General features: G+C 39.4%; 1 protein-coding gene across 1 annotated transcript in view; it reads left to right on the plus strand.

Moving 5' to 3' along the window:
• Window positions 1-5,567: 5,567 nt before the first annotated feature.
• Window positions 5,568-21,899, plus strand: part of LOC117377252 (dedicator of cytokinesis protein 2-like) — a 96,793-nt gene continuing 80,461 nt past the window's right edge. Inside the window, exons 1-20 of the mRNA XM_033973634.2 lie at window positions 5,568-5,796; window positions 7,582-7,665; window positions 7,817-7,857; window positions 8,580-8,635; window positions 8,715-8,811; window positions 8,894-9,042; window positions 9,180-9,315; window positions 10,024-10,181; window positions 11,668-11,749; window positions 11,853-11,988; window positions 12,651-12,726; window positions 13,443-13,519; window positions 15,207-15,457; window positions 15,672-15,770; window positions 16,023-16,095; window positions 17,039-17,142; window positions 18,232-18,433; window positions 20,527-20,624; window positions 20,702-20,791; window positions 20,928-21,028. Of these exons, the coding sequence (XP_033829525.1) occupies window positions 5,754-5,796; window positions 7,582-7,665; window positions 7,817-7,857; window positions 8,580-8,635; window positions 8,715-8,811; window positions 8,894-9,042; window positions 9,180-9,315; window positions 10,024-10,181; window positions 11,668-11,749; window positions 11,853-11,988; window positions 12,651-12,726; window positions 13,443-13,519; window positions 15,207-15,457; window positions 15,672-15,770; window positions 16,023-16,095; window positions 17,039-17,142; window positions 18,232-18,433; window positions 20,527-20,624; window positions 20,702-20,791; window positions 20,928-21,028 (2,153 nt within the window). The 5' untranslated portion in view covers window positions 5,568-5,753. The remainder of the gene's footprint in view (window positions 5,797-7,581; window positions 7,666-7,816; window positions 7,858-8,579; window positions 8,636-8,714; window positions 8,812-8,893; window positions 9,043-9,179; window positions 9,316-10,023; window positions 10,182-11,667; window positions 11,750-11,852; window positions 11,989-12,650; window positions 12,727-13,442; window positions 13,520-15,206; window positions 15,458-15,671; window positions 15,771-16,022; window positions 16,096-17,038; window positions 17,143-18,231; window positions 18,434-20,526; window positions 20,625-20,701; window positions 20,792-20,927; window positions 21,029-21,899) is intronic.

Below are 21,899 nucleotides of genomic sequence, written 5' to 3' on the forward strand. Positions count from 1 at the left end.
TTCTAACACCGTGTATTCTTTTAAATGTGGTCCTGATGTCCATATGGGTATATAAAGCCTGCTGATGATCTGGCTCCTGTCCTGCACCATGTTTCCATAACAACTGAATACATTTAGGTCCATGTGGATCTGTGTGTCTGTTTGAAGGTGCCAATGCTGTTTACCTGCTTAGCACTCCACTCACCTCCATAGTGCCATCTGTTGTGGAGATAAGTTAAGTTTATGCCATGGCTTGAAAACATCCGTCTATAAAACAGTGATTTGTGATTGTACATTTGAAATGTAGTCAACCGTTAGCAGTGACTTATTTTGACCTTGTCCAGGTTGTGGTGGTTTATTGTTATTGTTTGTTTTCTTTGTCACATTCAGCCTACGAGCAATGCACTTTTATTATCACTTGTTTGTGTCTACAAAGTTTTCACAAGTTAACTTCTTGTTTATTAGAGAAAACAGGACCTCTACCTCACGTCTACCTACACTGAATACTAAAATACGAAGCAATAGTTAAAGTACTGAAGCTAGCTACTACTAACTTAAAGCAGCCCTATCATGCAAAATCAACTTTTCAGAGCTTTCAGAGCTTTTAATTGTCTTATAGTTGTTTCCCCTCACCACTCGAAGTTGTATTTGGAGCATGTATTTTTGCATGTTTGATTAATCTTTAATCACTTATTTTCAAGACGCCATATTCCCGATCAACTCCCTTTTTTCACCGTCCCTGGTACATGCCCACCTTTATGCACTTACATTGTTCTCCAATTTTATTTTTTTTAATTTGTGATACACATAAGATTTGGCAGCATTGGTTAGGCATTTTGGTACAAAGGAAAAAAACTTGCTACTCGCGTGATCTGCTGCTATCCGTCTTAGGTGGAAACTCTTTGTTGTGATGATGTTTACTACGACAGCTCCCATTGGGTGGTGCAGTTTTCTAACACGGAAGGCAGACTTGTTTCTTTTATCAAATAGTTTTAGATGCATATTGTGATATAAAATGTCCAAAATGTCCAAATTATAACATAATGATCCACGGGTGTCATAGCTGAGAACTATATAGCAGACACAAGCACAATATGTCTTCTGTAATGTTGAACAAATCCTAAAAATACATAGTTGGACCTTTCTTGAATACTTTCACAGAATATTGAAGAAACTAATGTTATTTTATATGATTTATTTATGAAAAGCCTCAATACCAATCCATCTGTCCATTTTCTCCTGCTTGTCCCGGGCCGGATTGTGTGGGCAGTAGTCAAAGCAGGGACTCCCAGACTTCCCTCACCCCGGCCATGTCCTCCAGCTCTTCCAGAGGGACCCCAGCGGCTCTACTCCGAGCTCCTCCCAGGTGACTGAGCCTCTCACCCTGTCTCTAAGGGAGTGCCCAGCCATCAGCCATCATGTGGAGGAAACTCATCTTCATCGCTTGTATTTTTACCCCAAACAATATATTTCATTAGCTGTTTTTATTTATTTATTTTTATCAATACTTCAAACTATGGTATTGATCCATATCACTGATACAGTCTATGTATGATTTAAATCCTGCTTCACTCTGGGTTGTCCTGATCATTACATAAACATGTATTATTTATGGAGGCCTGCTGGTGAGTTGTTGTCGAAGTGGGTTGTTGACGTTACCATGCCAACATCATATGAATTAGTATTTATATTAATCCTGGAGGTGTGGCTGACTGACTGATATTTTAATATACAATTGAGACTGAGGCAATTATATTTAAAATAACTAAAACAGCACTAATTGCAAGCAAATAGAAATCAAAATGTGAAAGATTATAACTATGAAATCCCTATGGCTGCTATTATTGGAGTATATATACACTCACCTAAAGGATTATTAGGAACACCTGTTCAATTTCTCCTTAATGCAATTATCTAATCAACCAATCACATGGCAGTTGCTTCAATGCATTTAGGTGTGTGGTCCTGGTCAAGACAATCTCCTGAACTCCAAACTGAATGTCAGAATGGGAAAGAAAGGTGATTTAAGCAATTTTGAGCGTGGCATGGTTGTTGGTGCCAGACGGGCCGGTCTGAGTATTTCACAATCTGCTCAGTTACTGGGATTTTCACGCACAACCATTTCTAGGGTTTACAAAGAATGGTGTGAAAAGGGAAAAACATCCAGTATGCGGCAGTCCTGTGGGCGAAAATGCCTTGTTGATGCTAGAGGTCAGAGGAGAATGGGCCGAGTGATTCAAGCTGATAGAAGAGCAACGTTGACTGAAATAACCACTCGTTACAACCGAGGAATGCAGCTGGGCTACAACAGCAGAAGACCCCACCGGGTACCACTCATCTCCACTACAAACAGAAAAAAGAGGCTACAATTTGCACGAGCTCACCAAAATTGGACAGTTGAAGACTGGAAAAATGTTGCCTGGTCTGATGAGTCTCAATTTCTGTTGAGACATTCAAATGGTAGAGTCAGAATTTGGCGTAAACAGAATGAGAACATGGATCCATCATGCCTTGTTACCCCTGTGTAGGCAGGTGGTGGTGGTGTAATGGTGTGGGGGATGTTTTCTTGGCACACGTTAGGTCCCTTAGTGCCAATTGGGCATCATTTAAATGCCACGGGCTACCTGAATATTGTTTCTGACCATGTCCATCCCTTCATGACCACCATGTACCCATCCTCTGATGGCTACTTCCAGCAGGATAATGCACCATCCCATAAAGCTCGAATCATTTCAAATTGGTTTCTTGAACATGACAACGAGTTCACTGTACTACAATGGCCCCCACAGTCACCAGATCTCAACCCGATAGAGCATCTTTGGGATGTGGTGGAACGGGAGCTTCATGCCCTGGATGTGCATCCCATAAATCTCCATCAACTGCAAGATGCTATCCTATCAATATGGGCCAACATTTCTAAAGAATGCTTTCAGCACCTTGTTGAATCAATGCCCCATAGAATTAAGGCAGTTCTGAAGGCAAAAGGGGGTCAAACACCGTATTAGTATGGTGTTCCTAATAATCCTTCAGGTGAGTGTATATAAAATGCATGTGACTCTTGCATTGGTTTACCTGTAAATATTTTTTTCAAGTGTTAATTCTTCTTGACATACTTACAATGTGTACCGTTAACTATATCTTCATTTGAATAAATAAATAAATAAATAGTGTCTATAGTCATAATTGCTGTACTTGTCAAACACAACTGGCTTTTGCTCCTGTATCATTCAAGCAGAACACAAAATGCTTGGCTCTGGGGTGAAGCTTCAGATATCGCCTTTTAGCATCAAATTCACCTGTAAATAAGAGTTGCAGAATTGGTCTCATCTCCTGTTTTCCTTTAACTCTCGTGTCATATTGCTCTGTGTCATTGCATTGATCCTCCCAAGTGTATCGAGTAGACACGGCAAGAGGCGAGGGGCAGGTGAGGACAAAACAGATTCTGTAAATGAGGACGAGGAGCAGGCATTTGGCTTTCAGCGTATCGCCTGAATACTTTTGATTTGTGGGGAGATTGTTCAGGCAAAGAGATGCCAAACAAACAGCCAACGTCAGCCAAGGTTAAATGTGTGAATTTAGAGTGCTTTGTTACCTATTTCATACAAACCCCATAGACTAGGGCAGTGTTTCTCAAGCAAGGATACAGGGGCCGTTTGGGGTATGCCGGGGTGGGGGGTGGGGTGGGGGTAATAGTTTCAGATTTCCAAAGAAGGTGAAATTGTATTTGAAAATAAAACTAGTAAATAACTTGAAAATAAAACTAGTAAATTTTTAATAAAGTAGAATTCTGAGCACCAATATGACTAAAACAAGAAAATATGTAGGTTTATTTGTATAGCACAAAGTAATTCAAAGTGCTTTACAGATATGAAATACATTAAAATGACAATACAACAAATTTAAATAATCACAAATAATCATCATGAAATTAACATTAAAAAAGAAGAAGAGTAAAAACCTTTTAGTCATATCCACTGCTGAACAGAACTTTTTAGGTTGAATTTAAACATTGTCAAAGTAGAGGCCTGTCTCACATCTTCTGGAAGACTGTTCCAGGGTTAGCTGCATAAAAGTGAGACACTGATACCCCATGTTTAGTCATGACTCTGGGCACCAGAAGGAGGCCGGTCACTGAAGTCCTCAGAGTGCGAAATGGTCCATATGGCACTAAAATGTCAGATATGTACTTTGGTGCTAGGCCATGGAGAGACTTACACACAAGCAGAGCTGTTTTAAAGTCTATTCTCTGAGCCACAGGAGGCCAGTGCAGAGACCTGAGCACAGGGCTTGTGTGCTCGTACTTTCTGGTTCTAATCAGGACCCGAGTAGCAGCGTTCTGGATGTACTGCAGCTGTCTTAAGGTTACAGTAATCTAACCTACTGGAGACAAATGGCTTTTACACTATATGTTTGATTTTTGCAGTGTTTTTATAGGGTGTTTTTATATACCAACTATGACTTCAGTCTTGTCTGAGTTTAGGTGGAGAAAGTTGTTTTGCATCCACACATGATCTGTTGGATGCAGTGGCAGAGTGACTGGTCCATATTCACCTGCTGCAGTGAGACATATATCTGAGTGTCATCTGCATAGTTGTGGTAAGACACATTATTGTTGTGCATTAACTGGCCTAACAGCAGCGTGTAGAGATTGAACAACAGGGGTCCTAGGATTGACCCCTGGGGCACACCACAGGTCAGGACCATTTTATCTGAGACACATTTTCCAATTTCAGCAAAGTACTCCCTGCCTTCTTGGTAGGACTTGAACCATTGTCTGTCATGACAACAAATTTTGAAGCACGACATAGTGCTTCAGAGAGATATTGCAATAAACGATAATATTTAAGCTACTTTATCCAATTGACTCAGTAAGAATAATGGCAGAAAAATATTTTTAAATAGACAGTATTATTAAAAGGCCTGAGCTACAACAAATAAGTAACATAATGAACCAATAATTAGCTATAGAAGTAACTTATTCAGTCTTATACAGCTCAAATGTGAGAGTATTAAACAACAAAAAATACCCAAAATCTCTCAGTGTTTGCAAAGAAATTTTTTACCCAGTATAAATATTTAGCCCCAAAAATATAGTTCCAACTTTATTTAATGAATGATAAGTTGATATAGTATTTATCTTGACAGGCCTAATTGTAATAACAAAAACAAAATACTACTATTTTATGAGACAAGAAAAAAAAAAAAGTTTGGGAACCACTGGGAGTTTCGCTCTATGCTTTGGGGCTACTTGGTTTAGTCATGGTTTAGTTCTGGTTTAGGTTACATAGTTACAGCCCAATTTGTATCTAGTTCAGCCTAATTTACCTCTTTGTTCTCATTTATTACTACTCTATTTCAAGGTCCCTTTTTGTATTTCTAGGCCATCGAATTGTTCAGAGAGGAGGCCGCATATTCTCAGAGGCGGTACTTTGTGTAAGACGTTTGAACTATATCCCATTTTATCCCAAAAATCACCTTTAATTTGACACTATATATGGCCTGTGCTTATAATTGAGGCTTTACCTGCTGCTTGGGACTTCGCTCTGCTGTCAGCCACTTCCTGTCAACTCAGTGAAGGAAGCAAGACTCTAAGGGCAGAAGAGGAACAGACATGAAGGGGGAAGGGCCTATTGCTTTAAATTAAACCGAATGCAGAAGAGAGAAGTTGAACAAATGTCTCCAAACTGAAAGGGAAACAGTAAAACAAAGAGGTAAAACAAAAATAGGAGCAGAGAGTGGCTAACCGTGAGCCACAAAGAGGGCATAGTCAAACAATGGCGCCCTGGACCAGGACTACAACAGAACGCTATGGTGTCGGTAAGTGTGTTCAGACTGTCAGAGATGAATATGCACTTTAAATAATTTTTTTGTTGTTATAGATGAAGACTGATCCAGTTGACGTATATTTGATGTACAATATATGCACTTCTACAAAATATGCACTGTTGTCTTTACAGGAAATGAGCAGCTGTCAACTTTACTATTTTCACAAGAGAGACAAAGTATAAATACGCGTTTTGTCTTCACTTTGCCAGTAGTTTCATCATTTTGCTAACACATGCTCATACGCCTTAGACAGTGAATATATTTGTGTATTTTAGCACCTTCTATGCTAATTGTAATTGCTGGCTCGTAGGCGAAACTTTGGCCAGATGGGATTATGCTTATAGATTATAGGTATTATAGAGGATATTGTACTGGTGTTTTGATTTTGAACCAAAGTGGCTTATCTTGTATGGATATGCCACTGTACTCTACTGATAGAAACACATGCAGTGAACAAGGAAGTAAGGGGTGTATCAGTTTGAAACCTGCAGCAGCTGAAAACCACACTCCGAGGCTGTTAAATTGTAAGCTTTTTCTATACAATTCAACATACTTCATTCCTGTTTCCATAATGTATGACTTATCAGAGGAAGTCATTAAGTGGTAACATACATAGGTCATTACGCTTGTGAACCAAAGCATAATTATGAAACACCTAACTACACAATGAGATATGCAAAATTAGCGCCTTTAATCGAAACAGCGGATACATACAAGAGAAAATTACAATGTTATATTTTAATTTGAATTTAAAGTGATATTTCTGCACTTTGGCGGCTACTTTTGCAGTCCGTTTTGGTGCAATACTTCACTTAGACGTAGACAAACTTCGACAAAGACACAGTAGCTCACACATTAAAATATTAGTGCAGAACATATAAATGAAACTAAACTATTTCGAGTCAGAATCCCATCCTCGGGCCAATAAGTTATACACTAAGGTTTGTTTTGTCAATATCAGCACCTCAGCCATACACTGGATACATAAGGGCTGTTTTTCTGACCTTGGTTTAGCAGCTGGTATTCCATGCCTGCTCCATTTTTCTTCTGAAATGCGGAGCAGACAATCTCTATAGGCACATAACCCCTCAGAGTGTCTTTTACCTTACATTACTTCTACTTGAGTTCACCTCAAAGTGCTTGGTACAAAACTTATCACTCTGCCAGTGAAGTTTCTCTTTACTGTACAATGTAAGATCTGGAGTGAATATACTATTTTGTTGTACCCTTCTATATTTTTGGATGTTTTGTCTGTTTGTGATGACACAGGTAAGACAAGGCCAGGCAAGTTTATTTGTGTAGCACAATGTGTACACAAAGTAATTCAAACAAAAAATCACAATCACAAACAAATCAAAACATAAATAATCATTAAAAAGATTAACATTAAAAGAGAAAAGTACAGAATAAAAACCTTGCAGTCATATGCACAACTAAACAGAACCGTTTTGAGCCTGGATTTAAACATTGTGAAAGTAGAGGCCTGTCTCACATTTTCAGGAAGGCTGTTCCAGGTTTTAGCTGCATAAAACTGAAACGCTGATTCTCCATGTTTAATATGAGCTTCCTTGCTGTACTGAAAGCTAATTCCACCAAGTTATTTGTGTGGCCGTTAAAAAGATTTGGATATATTCTGTGTGTAGTGATGGTGTAGGAGGAGCCTAATTACTTATTATATGGTGGTATTTTAGTAAGACTAATGGGTATTGTCTATGATATATTAAGAGTTATGGTGTACAGTGTTTTTAAGCACAATGATCTTTCTTTATGTTTTAGTCAAATGGAATTTCCGAGGCAAAGGAGAGCAACAGCTTTCTCTGGAGGTGGGAGAAACCGTTCACATACAAGAAGAGTGTGAAGGTATGAGCACTATTTTTATAACCTGTAAAAACTCATTTGTAGTGATGAAAACTAAACAAAAAATGTGCCATTTAATGATGCTACTACGGTTCTGTTCAAATTGTTCTGTGTTTCATGAGTTTATTTTATCTTTTGTTTAACTGATGTACAGGTTGGTATAGAGGATATCTGGCAAAGAACAGGACACAACATGTAAGTTTACAATAACACATACAAATCAGCTGGTATAAGAGGCACTTTTTAAATGAAAAACAACACGATGTAGAGTATTACTACATTTTTCTGGATTCATTTAATAAAGTGGTATTTCCTTGCTGACATTGAAAACTGACAGTAGACCATAGACTGTATACATAAATGGACATAGCTAACCAGCTAACTGCTGTGTCCCAAATAGGAAGTGAGCATGGGCACGCCTCCAGCTCCTTTGACTGGCTGCAATTTACTTTGTATTGAAAAACTGTCACTCCTCTCTCCGTAATTGCTGTTGTCATTTTGATCTTAAAATGTTTGTATAAATCTGCGCTACATCATCCTGGTGTTTTTATTTGGCGATTTGTCTGTAAATCAAGATATGAACAGTAATAACAGACCAGGCGCCTTCTTTCCCCGTGGACACTCCTGCTAGCGTTAGCAACAGGTTAAAGTGACAGTGTTGCTAAGCATCCACTTCCTGCTAAACCAACAGTGCTGACAGAACATTACTTTCAATAACCTTGCTCTGGATTGGCTCTTTGGTTGCTATGATACTCCAAATATGAAACTTGGCTCCAAATTTACCCCTATAACTGCTAGACTCAATAAGCTTCATTTGATTGGAGCTTGGATGCTATGGATGACATCACAGTCATTTTGTCCCCTTCTTTATACATCTATACGTCTATGATAATCACCATGGTATATTTTTTCTTTAGGGTGTGTTCCCAGCAAGTTTTATTCATATGAAGGAAGTCGTCATTGAAAAACAGGGGCAAGTTTTGTATATATTGTACATAGCCTGTATACTTTTTTTTCATTTGCCAATAACATTTTCATTTACTTATGTTCAGAGATGAGGAGGTGATCATATCAGCTGAAATGCCTCTTGTCAAGGAGGTGACCACCACACTGAGAGAATGGGGGACTATATGGAAACAGCTCTATGTGGTACAAACCAAGAAGCAAGAACCTAAACAATCTATTTAAATACAGGTGACTCTGGATAATTGTCTCATTCCTTCCCTTACAGTCGAACAAAGAGGCTCGGGTCAAACAGGTCCAAAGGCTTATGTGGGAGCTGATGGAGTGGCGTTCCCAGCTCCTGTCTGGCACCCTGCCCACAGACGAATTCAAAGAGCTAAAGCAAAAAGTCACCTCCAAGATTGACTACGGCAACAAGTATGGCTGCTCTCAAACTGCACATGTTTGCCCCCATTTCGTGCCCTTTTGTAGTCTACACGCAGCTGCTTCTCATCTTATCTTAATTATTGCTTTCTAATCTACAAATGACTAATTGCCTGTTACTTTGCTGCAAGGATTTTAGAGCTCGATCTGGTGGTGCGTGATGAAAACGGCAACATTTTGGATCCAGAAAAAGCCAGTATCATCAGCCTGTTCAGAGCCCATGAAGATGCCACAACTAAAATCAATGACCGCATCAAAGAGGAACAGGTATGGGAGGTTTGCATGTACAAATGAACATGGATGTTTTACATTCTCTTTCATGATGTAAGACTGAAGGCTCATGTGCAACTGAACACAGCCCCATCAGCCAGAAATATGCATAATGAAGTCATTTGCATAGGTGCATCAGTGTGACCTGATTTACAGAGAAAATGATCTAACCTTTCTACAGAGATGATATTAAGGGTACACTATGTAAATTTGGTCGGTTGGTGGGGTGTTCGCCAAAAAAATATGACTTTGCCTAGCATAATATGGCATTAAATTGATCTACCTTTTAGGTTTTTTAGCATTTATTCAACTGCGAGGATTGCTAAAATTGCTTCAAAAATCTGACTTGTAACGTGTTTCCATGGAGATATATAGTTTTAAGGCATACTGTGGAACATTCCAAGCAAAGCAATAACGTTTCAAGTGGCAAGCAGACAGTGGCCCCTCCACGTAAAAAGTTACATAGAGTGCACCTTTAAAGGTTTTAGAACATTTTACCAGAGGTCAGGACAAAGCTCAGTACTCTATAGCTTGTCCTAATGTCACAATTAAACAAAAATAGTAAACAAGTAGATTAAAATAATAAAACCTATTTACATATCTTCATAAGGTCCCATGTTAACCCAGATGAATTCCATTATATAGACTCATTCTTAAAGACATCAGGCCAATGATGTTTAATCTAATAAATCTCATCTTTTCCAGTCAAACGTTCAGACAGAGCACTGCGGGATCTCAGCACGGATCCAGTCCTCCCCGACCCACAGTCTGTATGTGTTTGTGAGGAACTTTGTCTGTCGAATCGGAGAGAACTCTGAGCTCTTCATGTCTCTGTATGACCCCATCAAACAGGCCATTATCAGGTAAGAATCACACTGTAACTTTTCCACCTGCTTGTCTCCATGGAAATGTATGGCTTTGTCTACAGTGTTCCACATTTAAGAACATATTTTGCATTTATTCAATTCTTACAGTGGGAGAGTTCAACTCTTCATAGTTCTGACCTCTAACTTAGACATGTGTTTTCCCTTTGTGTTTCCATGGAGATAGATAAGCCATACTGTGGAACATTCCAGGCAATAATAATGTCTACATAGAGAGAAGCAGGTGGAGGATCATGGATAATAGCAAATAAAGGAGATACAATCCCCATTATCTTTTTATGCCTAATTATAGGAACAGGAGTGATTTGGTATCTATTTTATGAATGTGGTCAACTGCACAACTAAAGCCACTATAGCTTAACCTTTAATTCCCCACATTCTTTTATATTTTCCATAAAAACTCTACCCCTTGCTCCCTACTTCCACTCTTGGGAACAGCACTAAATGACAGTGTTTCTAAGGCCAAAATAAGAATATAAAAGCAGATGACACGGTCGCAGATAGAGTGAGTGACAGTTTAGTGTGGTGTCTGACAGAGCTGATGGCACGTCCTGTCACTCACTGTCATCTCCGATACTTCTCCTGTACCTCTGTTTAGAGCTCAAATTATGACATACTTATATAGACACGCATATCCTCTTTAGAGTTACACTTTGTACTCAGACAGTTCTCTTGTTCAGCATTAGAACAAATGTTTGGATAATCTGTAGTAGTAGTATTTGAACTGATTTAGTCATTTTAACATCATAAAGTACTGTAATTGTAATTGCTTTTCTTGTAAGTGCATATTTCAGTACACATATGACACAGTTATGCCACTAGAAAATTGTCCTAAAGTCTTTTCTATGTTTGTGGTTACCAAATAATTTAAAGGGGAGTGTAACCATTCAGCGTTTTTTGCCAGATCTCCAGCCTAATTAATTTGAGAGGGTCATTTAAGGAAAGGCACCCACCTTTAAAGCAGTTTGTCAAATATGCCGTTATTCTATTGAGAGTTTGTTTACTGCATTTGAATATTGTTTTAAATATCATTAGTGTTGTGGAATGTTCCATCTTCTACGTTGTTGTTCCAATCAATGACACCTCCACTTCTGTTATAGTTGACATTTTGTTAACTCATTTATCACTGATGTCTTTAAACCTTATAGTTTCCGTGCCCAGTTTGTCTCAAGTCGCCTTCTTATCAGTACGATGCAATGCCAACTCAGAGCTATTTAAACCTTGCGTAGGAGCATACACAGACTTGAATACTATACTACCACAATATATAAAGTTTTTGTGTCCTTAGGTCCAGCTCTGATGATAAATAAACTCAATGTATTTGTTCCTCATTGTCCTAGATACAGACTATTTCCATTCCAATTCCATTTGTTTTACTGTGCTGTAACATACAATCTGTTTCTCAAAGATGTCTTTATTGAGGTCACATTCTGTACTTTTATTTTATTTTTATAATTTTGTGCAGTGAGAATTACCTCGTCCGCTGGGGAAAGGGAGGTTTTCCCATAGAGCTCGACATGCTCAACAACCTGAAAGTTGTATTTACTGTAAGTCACCACAAGAGGACACTGCTATTCTACACTGTCTGTATTACTGAAGGTGCCATGCGCTGTGACTTGCTTTGATTTTTGGTTATTTATTATGTTTTAGGATTTAGGAAACAAGGACTTGAGTAGGGAGAAGATTTATCTCATCTGTCAGATTGTACGAGAAGGAAGGATGGATTTGAAAGAGACTCAGAGCAAGAAGTTGACCCAAGGTTTAAGGCGACCTTTTGGAGTGGCAGGTACATCACTTCTCACTTTCCTTACAGTCACTGTATATTTAATTCATCTATTCCCGCAGGTTTTGATTCATTAATTTGTTGCCTTGGGTAATTTCACCCGAAATCTCTCAAAGGAAACCCCTGTGGTGCAGCTATAATTGATACATGCACAAACAAGACTAAAATATTTATGATGACCACTTGTGTTTTCGTTTCGCTTTAGGCCTTTTGTTTTGTAACCTCCAAAGCATTAGTTTAACACAACAAAATGTTCAGTTTAAAGGTAAAGTATACTTTCTGGAGCTGGCACATCATCTATATGATTTCATGGGAATAGAAAGTTAAACCATACTCCCTAGAGATAGGTGAGTTTAATGCCATACTGTGGAAGATTGTAGCTTCTGTATTCCAAAAAGTGTCAGGTTTGTGAAAATGCAAGCCAGCTCACAGTAAGGATGCATTTTTTCAGTGAAATAAACACAACCAAAAAGAAACAAAAAACTTTCTGTTTAAAGTTTATATTTTTGCTGAATAGTTACATGCTGTGATTTGTTTACATGATGAGGTCAAATATACTTCAGTGAATAAAGCAAAGGCAGAGGTTGAAAGTGATAAAATGAGACATATGTTGAAAAGCAGTGAATAAGACGCTGTTTCTTGACTTTTTTTTTTGCTCCTGACAGTGATGGACATCAGTGACATAATTAAAGGGAAGATCGAATGTGATGAAGAAAAACAGTTTTTCATCCCCTTCTCTCCGTAAGTAATATTGCTTCAATTTATAGGAAGGTTTAGGTGTCATTTATTTTCTTCTCCTAATGGATAAATTTGACTTAGAGCAGGGGTCAGTAGCATTAACATACAGATATGACATAACATAACAAAAAACAAAAAGAACTGGACAATATACAATCACTCAGGCTTCACACATCAGTCAGTCCATGTTGTAAATACATTTTATTGACTGGGGCATAGATGTGTTGTTATACCTGTTATTTTTACATAAAGGAACCCTATATCTCCTCCCAGACTGCAGGAGCACATACTGTGTGTTGATTGCATGACAGGGATCTCTGACCCCTCTCAGAAACAAGAATGTATGACCTATAGATTTAATATATTGTTCCATAGATTTTATTCATCCAGTGTTTTTTCATACACATGGAAGTGGTTGTAATGACTTTGACTGTTATGGTATGCAATGAATACAACTTTATTATAGTGAAATTACACAATGCTGGAGGGAAGTGTTGTGTTTTTAGGTTTGTTACCTTGCCCTTGCTTACTTTGGCTGCAGTGTTTGGGTGGTTGCGTCAGGAAGGACATCCACCTCCATGCATACAAATTTTGAGCAATCATTGTAGATTGATTTTTTTTGTGGCAAAAATGTGCTGAATCAATATATTTACGCCATATACTTTTTAGTGAAAATACTTTATATTTACTTGTATTTATTGCTGTTTCATGATTTTCAGGGTTGTTGCTGAGAATGATTTTCTTCACACTTTACTAAACAAAGTAACAGCATCGAGAGGAGACAGCGGTGGCCAAGGTAAAATGCAGCTCAGTTTATGTAACTTGATGACACACATTCAAGCTAATGTTGCAGTAAGGGATGGTACTAGGAAAAATGCCACTTATCCATGATGTGTAGATCATTGTTGTTTTCTCTTATAACAAAATACATATTTGTTTAAACACAGAACTTATCTATACAACAAAATATTCTTCATTTATTCTAGTCTCTTTAACTTATGTACATTGTAGTTTATAGTTAGTGCATTCCCATAACATCTTTAAACTCTCTGTAATAATTATTGTAATCTTATTGTTAATTGCAGTCATTTTGGCCATGATAATTGTGACATAAAAGGTCATTATTGTCCCATGCCTAGTTGCAGTGTGTCCTAATTTGAGTTATTTATGGTCAGTGAGAATGGACACCTCTCATCTCCTGCTGTCTGAGCTGTCTGAGTAAAAATGAAGCACATTAATTTGATGGCAGCATTTGCCCTTGAGCCCATTTTTTAAAACTACCTTGTCTTTATTCCTCCACTACAGCTTTCACTATAGTCAGTATCTCATGTTTATGGGTGATTTTGGCTGTTTCTGAATGACACTTTTTAACATGGAAAAAAATGACCAGTTTCCCACTGTAATGTTCCCTTTTCCTCCCGCCCCTCAAGGCTCCATGTTTAACCCAGATACACATTGTAGGAGAAGCACCAAGGCATGGAGCTTTAGAAACCATTAAATCAGGCACAAGTTTGTCCTAAACACTGTAGTGTTTTCATTTCTCCTTCCTGTCACTTTGAGGTACTTTTATCACCATATTATTTGCAAAATGTTCTCTGTTAGATCTTAAATCTGTCTCTACAGTCATTACACTTTATGACTTGATCAGCCCTTAATCTTAGCTGTCTCACATCTGGTCACAAACTTAACATTGTTATGCATAGCTGCATCCCCCCAAATGATGTCTTTGAACCCAGACTTTTGTTTCATTTATTCAAATTCATTTGATATATGACCATTTAATTTAATTAAAATGTTGGAAATGGATAAAAAGAAAACGACCTCCTAGCAGAACAACTGGGTCACATTAACTGATAAGGGATGGAATTGGGTTCCCTGCAGAGAGCATAAACCCCAGATTTAAAAGCAATTTTCACAGCCTTTCAGTCTGTGAAATTTTAATGTTATACAGTATTTTAGCATTAAGTGGAGATATTTTTATCTTGTATACCTATATCATCATTTGGACTGCTCATTTTTGTGATGAAGAGATTTCAGTGTTTCATTAATCATAGACCTTGAGAGGAGTTCTTCATTTATTTGGTTTAAACTCCTCTGACATTTTCAGAAATGGCATGTGTTTACCTCTATTATTTCTTTTGAGTGTTGCTATGGGACCTCCATATGCCTGTGTTTTAGTTTGACAAAAGTTATATTGTTTCTGTGATATGTGTTGTTAATGAACACGTCTACAACTCTTCAATTATTAGGTGTTTATACATACAGATTAGAAAATTACCCTGCATGGCTAATGCACATTTACATACTGGACTAACCCATAGTAATTAATGCACTGTCCCATATTAAAAATAAATAAATAATTATAAATAATAAATATTGAATTTTGCCAGCAACAATGGGTCTCATGCAGACACTCATCTCGCTATCATAAATCCTTGGTTATTTTGGCTCTCTATGATCTCTATGTATACATCTCTTCATAGGCCTATGGGTGACCATGAAGGCCCTGGTTGGAGATATTGTGCAGATCAGGAAGGAGTACCCTCACCTGGTGGACCGCAGCACAGTTGTGGCTCGTAAACTGGGCTTCCCTGAGATTATAATGCCCGGGGACGTACGCAACGACATCTATTTGACTCTGCAGGGCGGCGACTTCGACAAATACAATAAAACCACACAGAAAAACGTGGAAGTCATTATGTGGGTCTGCGATGAGGAGGGCAAGGTCATACAGGTGAACAAGGGGAGCGGGATTTTTCCACTACGAGATTGGTTTGTTGAAACAGAGGTGGTGTGGGCCAGATAGAAAGCTTGGCACTTATCTAGAGTTTATTCAAGCTGTTGTAGTCTGAAGCACATGTGGCGTTATCCTAGAGAAAATAAATCTATACAGTAAATACACACACAATATCTTTAGCACAATGTTTTTCTTTCTCTTTTTTTCACAGAACTCCATCTGTCGAGGAGCCGGGGATAAACCGGTCAGTGAGTACAGATCTGTTATCTACTACCAAATCAAACAGCCGCGATGGATGGAGACATTTAAGGTGCGTGTAACTGAGGTGTACATTTAAACTATGCACACAATCAAACGTGCTCCCTCCAACAGCTAATTTCTGTATCAGAGAAATGATTCAAGAGACAGATTTACTTTAAATTACCTCATATTCTTATGCTTTCTATAGTTTTATATTAGCCATGAACACCAGTATTGTATTTGCTTAATTCATCTGTCCAGACTTAGGCCTTATATAAGATTCATTTTCATCTATTCTTTAATAACTTGAGTTGTGCCCCAGGTGGCTGTCCCTCTGGAGGAGATGCACCGGATTCATTTGCGCTTCATGTTCAGACATCGCTCTTCCCAGGAGTGTGCGTATCAAGCCTGTTTCCTGTGTTTTCACTTTGACGTGTTCATCTACACTTTAATCCAACACTTTGATCCCTGGAGTGTAATTTGACACCAAAGAACCGAATGATTGGAAGCTGTTTAGGAAATTACCCCTAGCGCCATTACACACCCCTGATTATAGGAATAAACAAGCTTATCTTGCTTTGGACTATTTTGCCGTTAGAGTTTAGCACCAGTGGGGTACCAAATATGTTTAGGCCATTTTATTTTAGTTTCACATGGTTAAAACACTTAATTATAAGTAAAAGTATTATTATATAACATTAACATAAATGCACAAATGTAGTGTAGTGTTTATATAATGTGTTTTAACAGTGGTGTTGAATGGTAGACCTATAATGTAATCACAAATCTATCAACTGTCTTAAACCTGACCAGTTATACATTTATATTTTGAAATGATGGGAAATGCTAAGACCAGAGTGACCAATCAGTGAGTACACTACTCAGTAAACAAAAATAACAGTTTACATGATTTAAAGACGCACTGTGGAACCTCTCTGGAGGAGGCCTGCCACGACAGTATGGCATTAAGTTTGTCTAGTCTGCATTTAATTAAAAAAACAACAACCTTAAAACATGTATCCTTACAGCAGGGTTGGTCTATAGCGGTGCCAAAGGGTCCACTGCAAAGTCAAGTTTGCACTGTCACTTCTAAAATAATGCCACTTAATGGAAGTGTATTTTGTTTGCACCCTTTTGAAGCTCTAATGTTCCCTCAGTCAGTTTGATTGGCACCTGGGCTTATCTTACTGTGAGCCTCTCCTCAAATGTGAACTTGGCCCGGTGGCACCATCTGTGGTCCATCTTAATTGAAATACATTTAATGCTATACTATGGGCCCTCCACCAGAAAAGTTGCACAGTACATTTTAAAATAATTTGCCACATTGTTTATTTGTAGCTAAAGACAAAAGCGAGAAGAACTTTGCGATGGCGTTTGTGCGTCTGATGAAGGACGATGGGACGGTGCTTCAGGATGGACTGCATGACCTGATTGTCTTCAAGGTTAGGAACTGAAGTGGAATAGTGCAGACTGATCACGGTTTAGGCAGAAACTCCACTTTTCTAAGCAAATGTTTACTCACTGCATTCCCCAAAACAACCCTCTGGATCGTGCTGAAAGAGTGTGGTGGAAGCAGTTGGGTTGAGCGCTTCTCCTATTCCCAGGACAGAAAAACAAGGATTCACATTGGATTCACATTGAAATATCATGAGGCACTAACAATAAAAAGTGCAGTGTGTTTGTTTACAGGCTAACGTGACTGTGTTTTGAAAAAAATATAAGACATCCTGTATTATTTTCTATTTTAGTAATCCTCAAGACAATCAACATTCAGGTTATTTCTCATCTGCACACCACAAAGCATCACTATGTAGTATTTGAGTGTATTCAAAAATGATATGTTTGCTCATGGATTAACAGCTTCTGTCTCTAACTCTAACTAGAAAAAGGGACAGTCTACCAGCACGTAGTAAAACACAAGAAAAATGCTACTCTAAACTAAAAAAAAAAATCAAAAATCAAATCAGTATGGTTTTAAAGTCTGTATAACTTTGCAAGGGAGAAATTGTTGCTTGAAATTAGCCAGCGTCCAAAAATATGTGAAACATGTGTATGGAAGTAATTATAAACAATGAGATTTGGGCACTCATTTTCACAGTCTGATTTGAGTTGTGCTATTGGCAAATGCAAACTTACAGTAAATTGTGTTTGGTTGGAAGATTGAGGCCACCCAGACAGGTTGACTGAAGCCAAATAGATTTCCTGCCAAAGAGAGCAGAGCTGAGATTGAATCCCATATTGATTAAATGCCAAATGCAATAAAGATTAATTACTAGAGATTCACTCAAAGACTAACAAGATAGACCTCCACAGCCCTCTTGCCTAAATGTTTCTCTAATCCCTGCATTTCTCTCATTCTTGGAGGCACTTTTGACCTGTGGCCTTTTACTGTGTGTCATTCGTGCCTTTAATTGACTTTTAAAAGACCAAAGTTATCAGAGTAAAAACACAGGTTAGGCTAAACTGTATTTAAAGGGCACCATATCCATATGGTAAAAGCCAATAATACTGTGCTATCTATTTTCAAACAGGGAGACAGCAAGCGCATGGAAGATGTATCCTCCTACTTGTCGTTGCCCTCTACTCGTTACCATCACGGAGACTTCCACAAGGGGGCAGCACTGAGCCGTAGCGCCAGCAGTTTATCTGGGAGTGCAGGAGGGCTTTCTGTCAGCTCCAGGGACAGCTTCACCATCTCCACTCTGGTCTGCTCCACCAAGCTCACTCAGAATGGTATGATACTGTTGGCTAAGTGAACTACAGCTCAAGTGGTGACGCTAGCTCTTTGCCCTATAAATTGACTAGAATGACAGTGTGGGAAGCAAATTAGCTCCTGTCATTTAATATCCTATCCAGAAAATATGTCAAACATTTATGCATTTTGTTGTGACTAGTTCTTTAAGTTTCTTGGTGATTCCTTTTCTTGTTGTAAAATTGACTGGTTGAGTCAAATTTTTTACAAAAAAACAAAAAGTATCAGTACTTGACAAACTAAGGAATGGTATTTTTTTCTCTTCTGTTACATTACAATTACAGTTTTAAGTAAATGTGTGTGAACATATGTGTTTTATTTTATTGGTTTAGTATGGAATTCCATTTAGTTTAGCAAGAAATCTATTACTTTTCATGTTTTTCACTAATTGGAATTGAGGTTAAAGTGATTAGCCAAAGAGTGCACTGTTGGTGCCAGAAGGAAGTGTCTTTATTTCATTGTTAAAAACTCTGACTCCACACAAAGTGACTCTCCTCCGTCCAAGTGCTTAGTCACACATCCGCCCAGGTACAGGTGCTCTACAACAGCTGTTACTGAGGAAGCCAGTCCATCACTGTAATGAACATTATCCTGCAATATTAATCACCTGTGCGGCTGGATCAGACACCTGACCACACTCACATGCACTGCCTCTCACACACGCATGCTCACACACACTGTCTCTCACACACGCACGCTCACACGCACTGCCTCTCACACACGCACGCTCACACGCACTGCCTCTCACACACGCACGCTCACACGCACTGCCTCTCACACACGCACGCTCACACGCACTGCCTCTCACACACGCACGCTCACACGCACTGCCTCTCACACACGCACGCTCACACGCACTGCCTCTCACACACGCACGCTCACACGCACTGCCTCTCACACACACACGCTTACACTCACTGCCTCTCACACACGCACGCTCACATGCACTGCCTCTCACACACGCACTGCCTCTCACACACGCACGCTCACACGCACTGCCTCACACACACGCACACTCACACGCACTGCCTCTCACACATGCACGCTCACATGCACACACGCACTGCCTCTCACACATGCACACTCACACGCACACACGCACTGCCTCTCACACATGCACACTCACATGCACTGCCTCTCACATGCACTGCCTCTCTCACATGCACGCTCACACACACTGCCTCTCTCATGTACACATTCACACACATTCTCGCTCTCATGTGCACGCTCAAACACACACTGCTTCTCTCACGTACCTGCTCATGCACACATATACTGCCTCCCACGTGCACGCTCGCACCCACTCGTAGTCTCTCACATGCACACTCACACACACACTACCTCTCACATGCACGCTCACACACACTACCTTTCTCTCACATGCACACTCACACACACACTACCTTTCTCTCACATTCTCGCTCACACACACTGTCTTTCTCTCACATGCACACTCACACACACACTGTCTTTCTCTCACACGCACACTCACACACACCCCACCTTTCTCTCACGTGCACGCTCACACACACACTGTCTTTCTCTCACACGCACACTCACACACACCCCACCTTTCTCTCACATGCACACTCACACACACACTGTCTTCCTCTCACATGCATGCTCACACACACACTAACTTTCTCTCACATGCACGCTCATACATACACATTGCCTCTGTCACTTGTGCAGTGTGACCAGGGCCAACACCAGATGTGCATGTTTGGCCTGAAGTGACTGAAGGGGAGGCAGTGACTGTAAAGTGGCCAACCCTTTAGAGATACAAATATGCTGCGTGTCAGTTTTAAGAAGAATTAATAACTGCAAAACATTTCAAACACAAATGAGTTATGTGACAGTGTACCTTTCATAAGGCACAATCATTTCAAATTACAAAACTAGTTTAGATAGCCTTACAGTTTAATTCAGGTTGCATTTGTTTTTCACCTGCTTGTTAGTAGGAGTAATTTAGTTCTTGTTTGTTCATACACTGTTTGTTGGATGAATCACTGATGCATTATATTATATAACCTACACTTTAGTGTTTGTACATTTTTGTATTTGTGTATTACAGTTGGTCTGCTTGGGTTGCTCAAGTGGAGGACTCGCCCTGAGCTTTTGAAAGAAAACCTAGAGAAACTGAAAATTATTGATGGAGAGGAGGTGGTGAAGGTCAGTGGGTTGTGTAACATGTATGAAGACTACAATTACGGTCTATGTAACGCTCCTCTTGTCTTCTGTACGTACAGTTTCTACAGGACACACTGGACGCCTTGTTCAACATCATGATGGAGCACTCTCAGACAGATGACTATGACATCCTTGTATTTGATGCCTTGGTGAGTGTGTGAGTCTGATGCGTCTTGTCATTAGATGGCTTTGATAGTTTGATAGCTTATGTATGAACCCACACTGACACACAGATATGCCTATCAGTGTAACTGTTACCATACAGTCAATACTCTGCTTTTACAGATATACATTATTGGGCTCATCGCTGACAGAAAGTTTCAACATTTCAACACAGTGCTGGAGGCATATATCAAGCAGCATTTCAGTGCCACACTGGCTTACAAGTAAGTCATACCCCTCATACTGATATACAGATAATGTCTTTCCTATTTCTGCATGGTGGAAAGTTGTAATGTGATTTTAAAATCCAAAGTGCATTTGAAATATTTAAAACTTATGATTGGTTTGGTTATCATCAGTCCCTGTGAGGAGTAGAAATTGAATTATGCATGAAGTGTAATTTCATTTACTAAAACAACAAAACATTTTTACCATAATTCATTTTTGCCTTCTCTTTTCATTTTGCTCTTTGAAAGGGCCCTCATTATGCTATTTTCTGATCTATGTTAAAATGTTGTATCCTCCTTAAAAACAAACCCAGAGTGATGTTTTGTTTCATTCACACATGTTTAACACACAAACCCTGCATATTTAGGCTGAGTACTTCTCTCAAACTGAAAACACCCTGTTCCACCTTGTGTCATCATGTGGTAGTACAGGAAGTGCTCCCCTGTGTTTTTAAACTTCAAACACCTTCACTAAAATCCATCCATCCATCCATTTTCTTCCGCTTATCCGGAGCCGGGTTGCGGGGGCAGCAGTCTAAGCAGGGACTCCCAGACTTCCCTCACCCCAGCCACATTCTCCAGCTCCTCCGGTGGGATCCCAAGGCGTTCCCAGGCCAGCCGAGAGACATAGTCCCTCCAGTGTGTCCTGGGTCTTCCCCGGGGCCTCCTCCTGGTGGGACATGCCCAGAACACCTCCCTAGGGAGGCGTCCAGGAGGCATCCTGAGCAGATGCCCGAGCCACCTCAGCTGGCTTCTCTCAACGTGTAGGAGCAGTGACTCTACTCCGAGCTCCTCCCGTGTGACTGAGCTCCTCATCCTATCCCTAAGGGTGCACCCAGCCACTCTGCGGAGGAAACCCATTTCGGCC

This window comes from Periophthalmus magnuspinnatus, chromosome 10, assembly GCF_009829125.3.
Source record: "Periophthalmus magnuspinnatus isolate fPerMag1 chromosome 10, fPerMag1.2.pri, whole genome shotgun sequence".
Taxonomy (NCBI): Eukaryota; Metazoa; Chordata; class Actinopteri; order Gobiiformes; family Gobiidae; genus Periophthalmus; species Periophthalmus magnuspinnatus.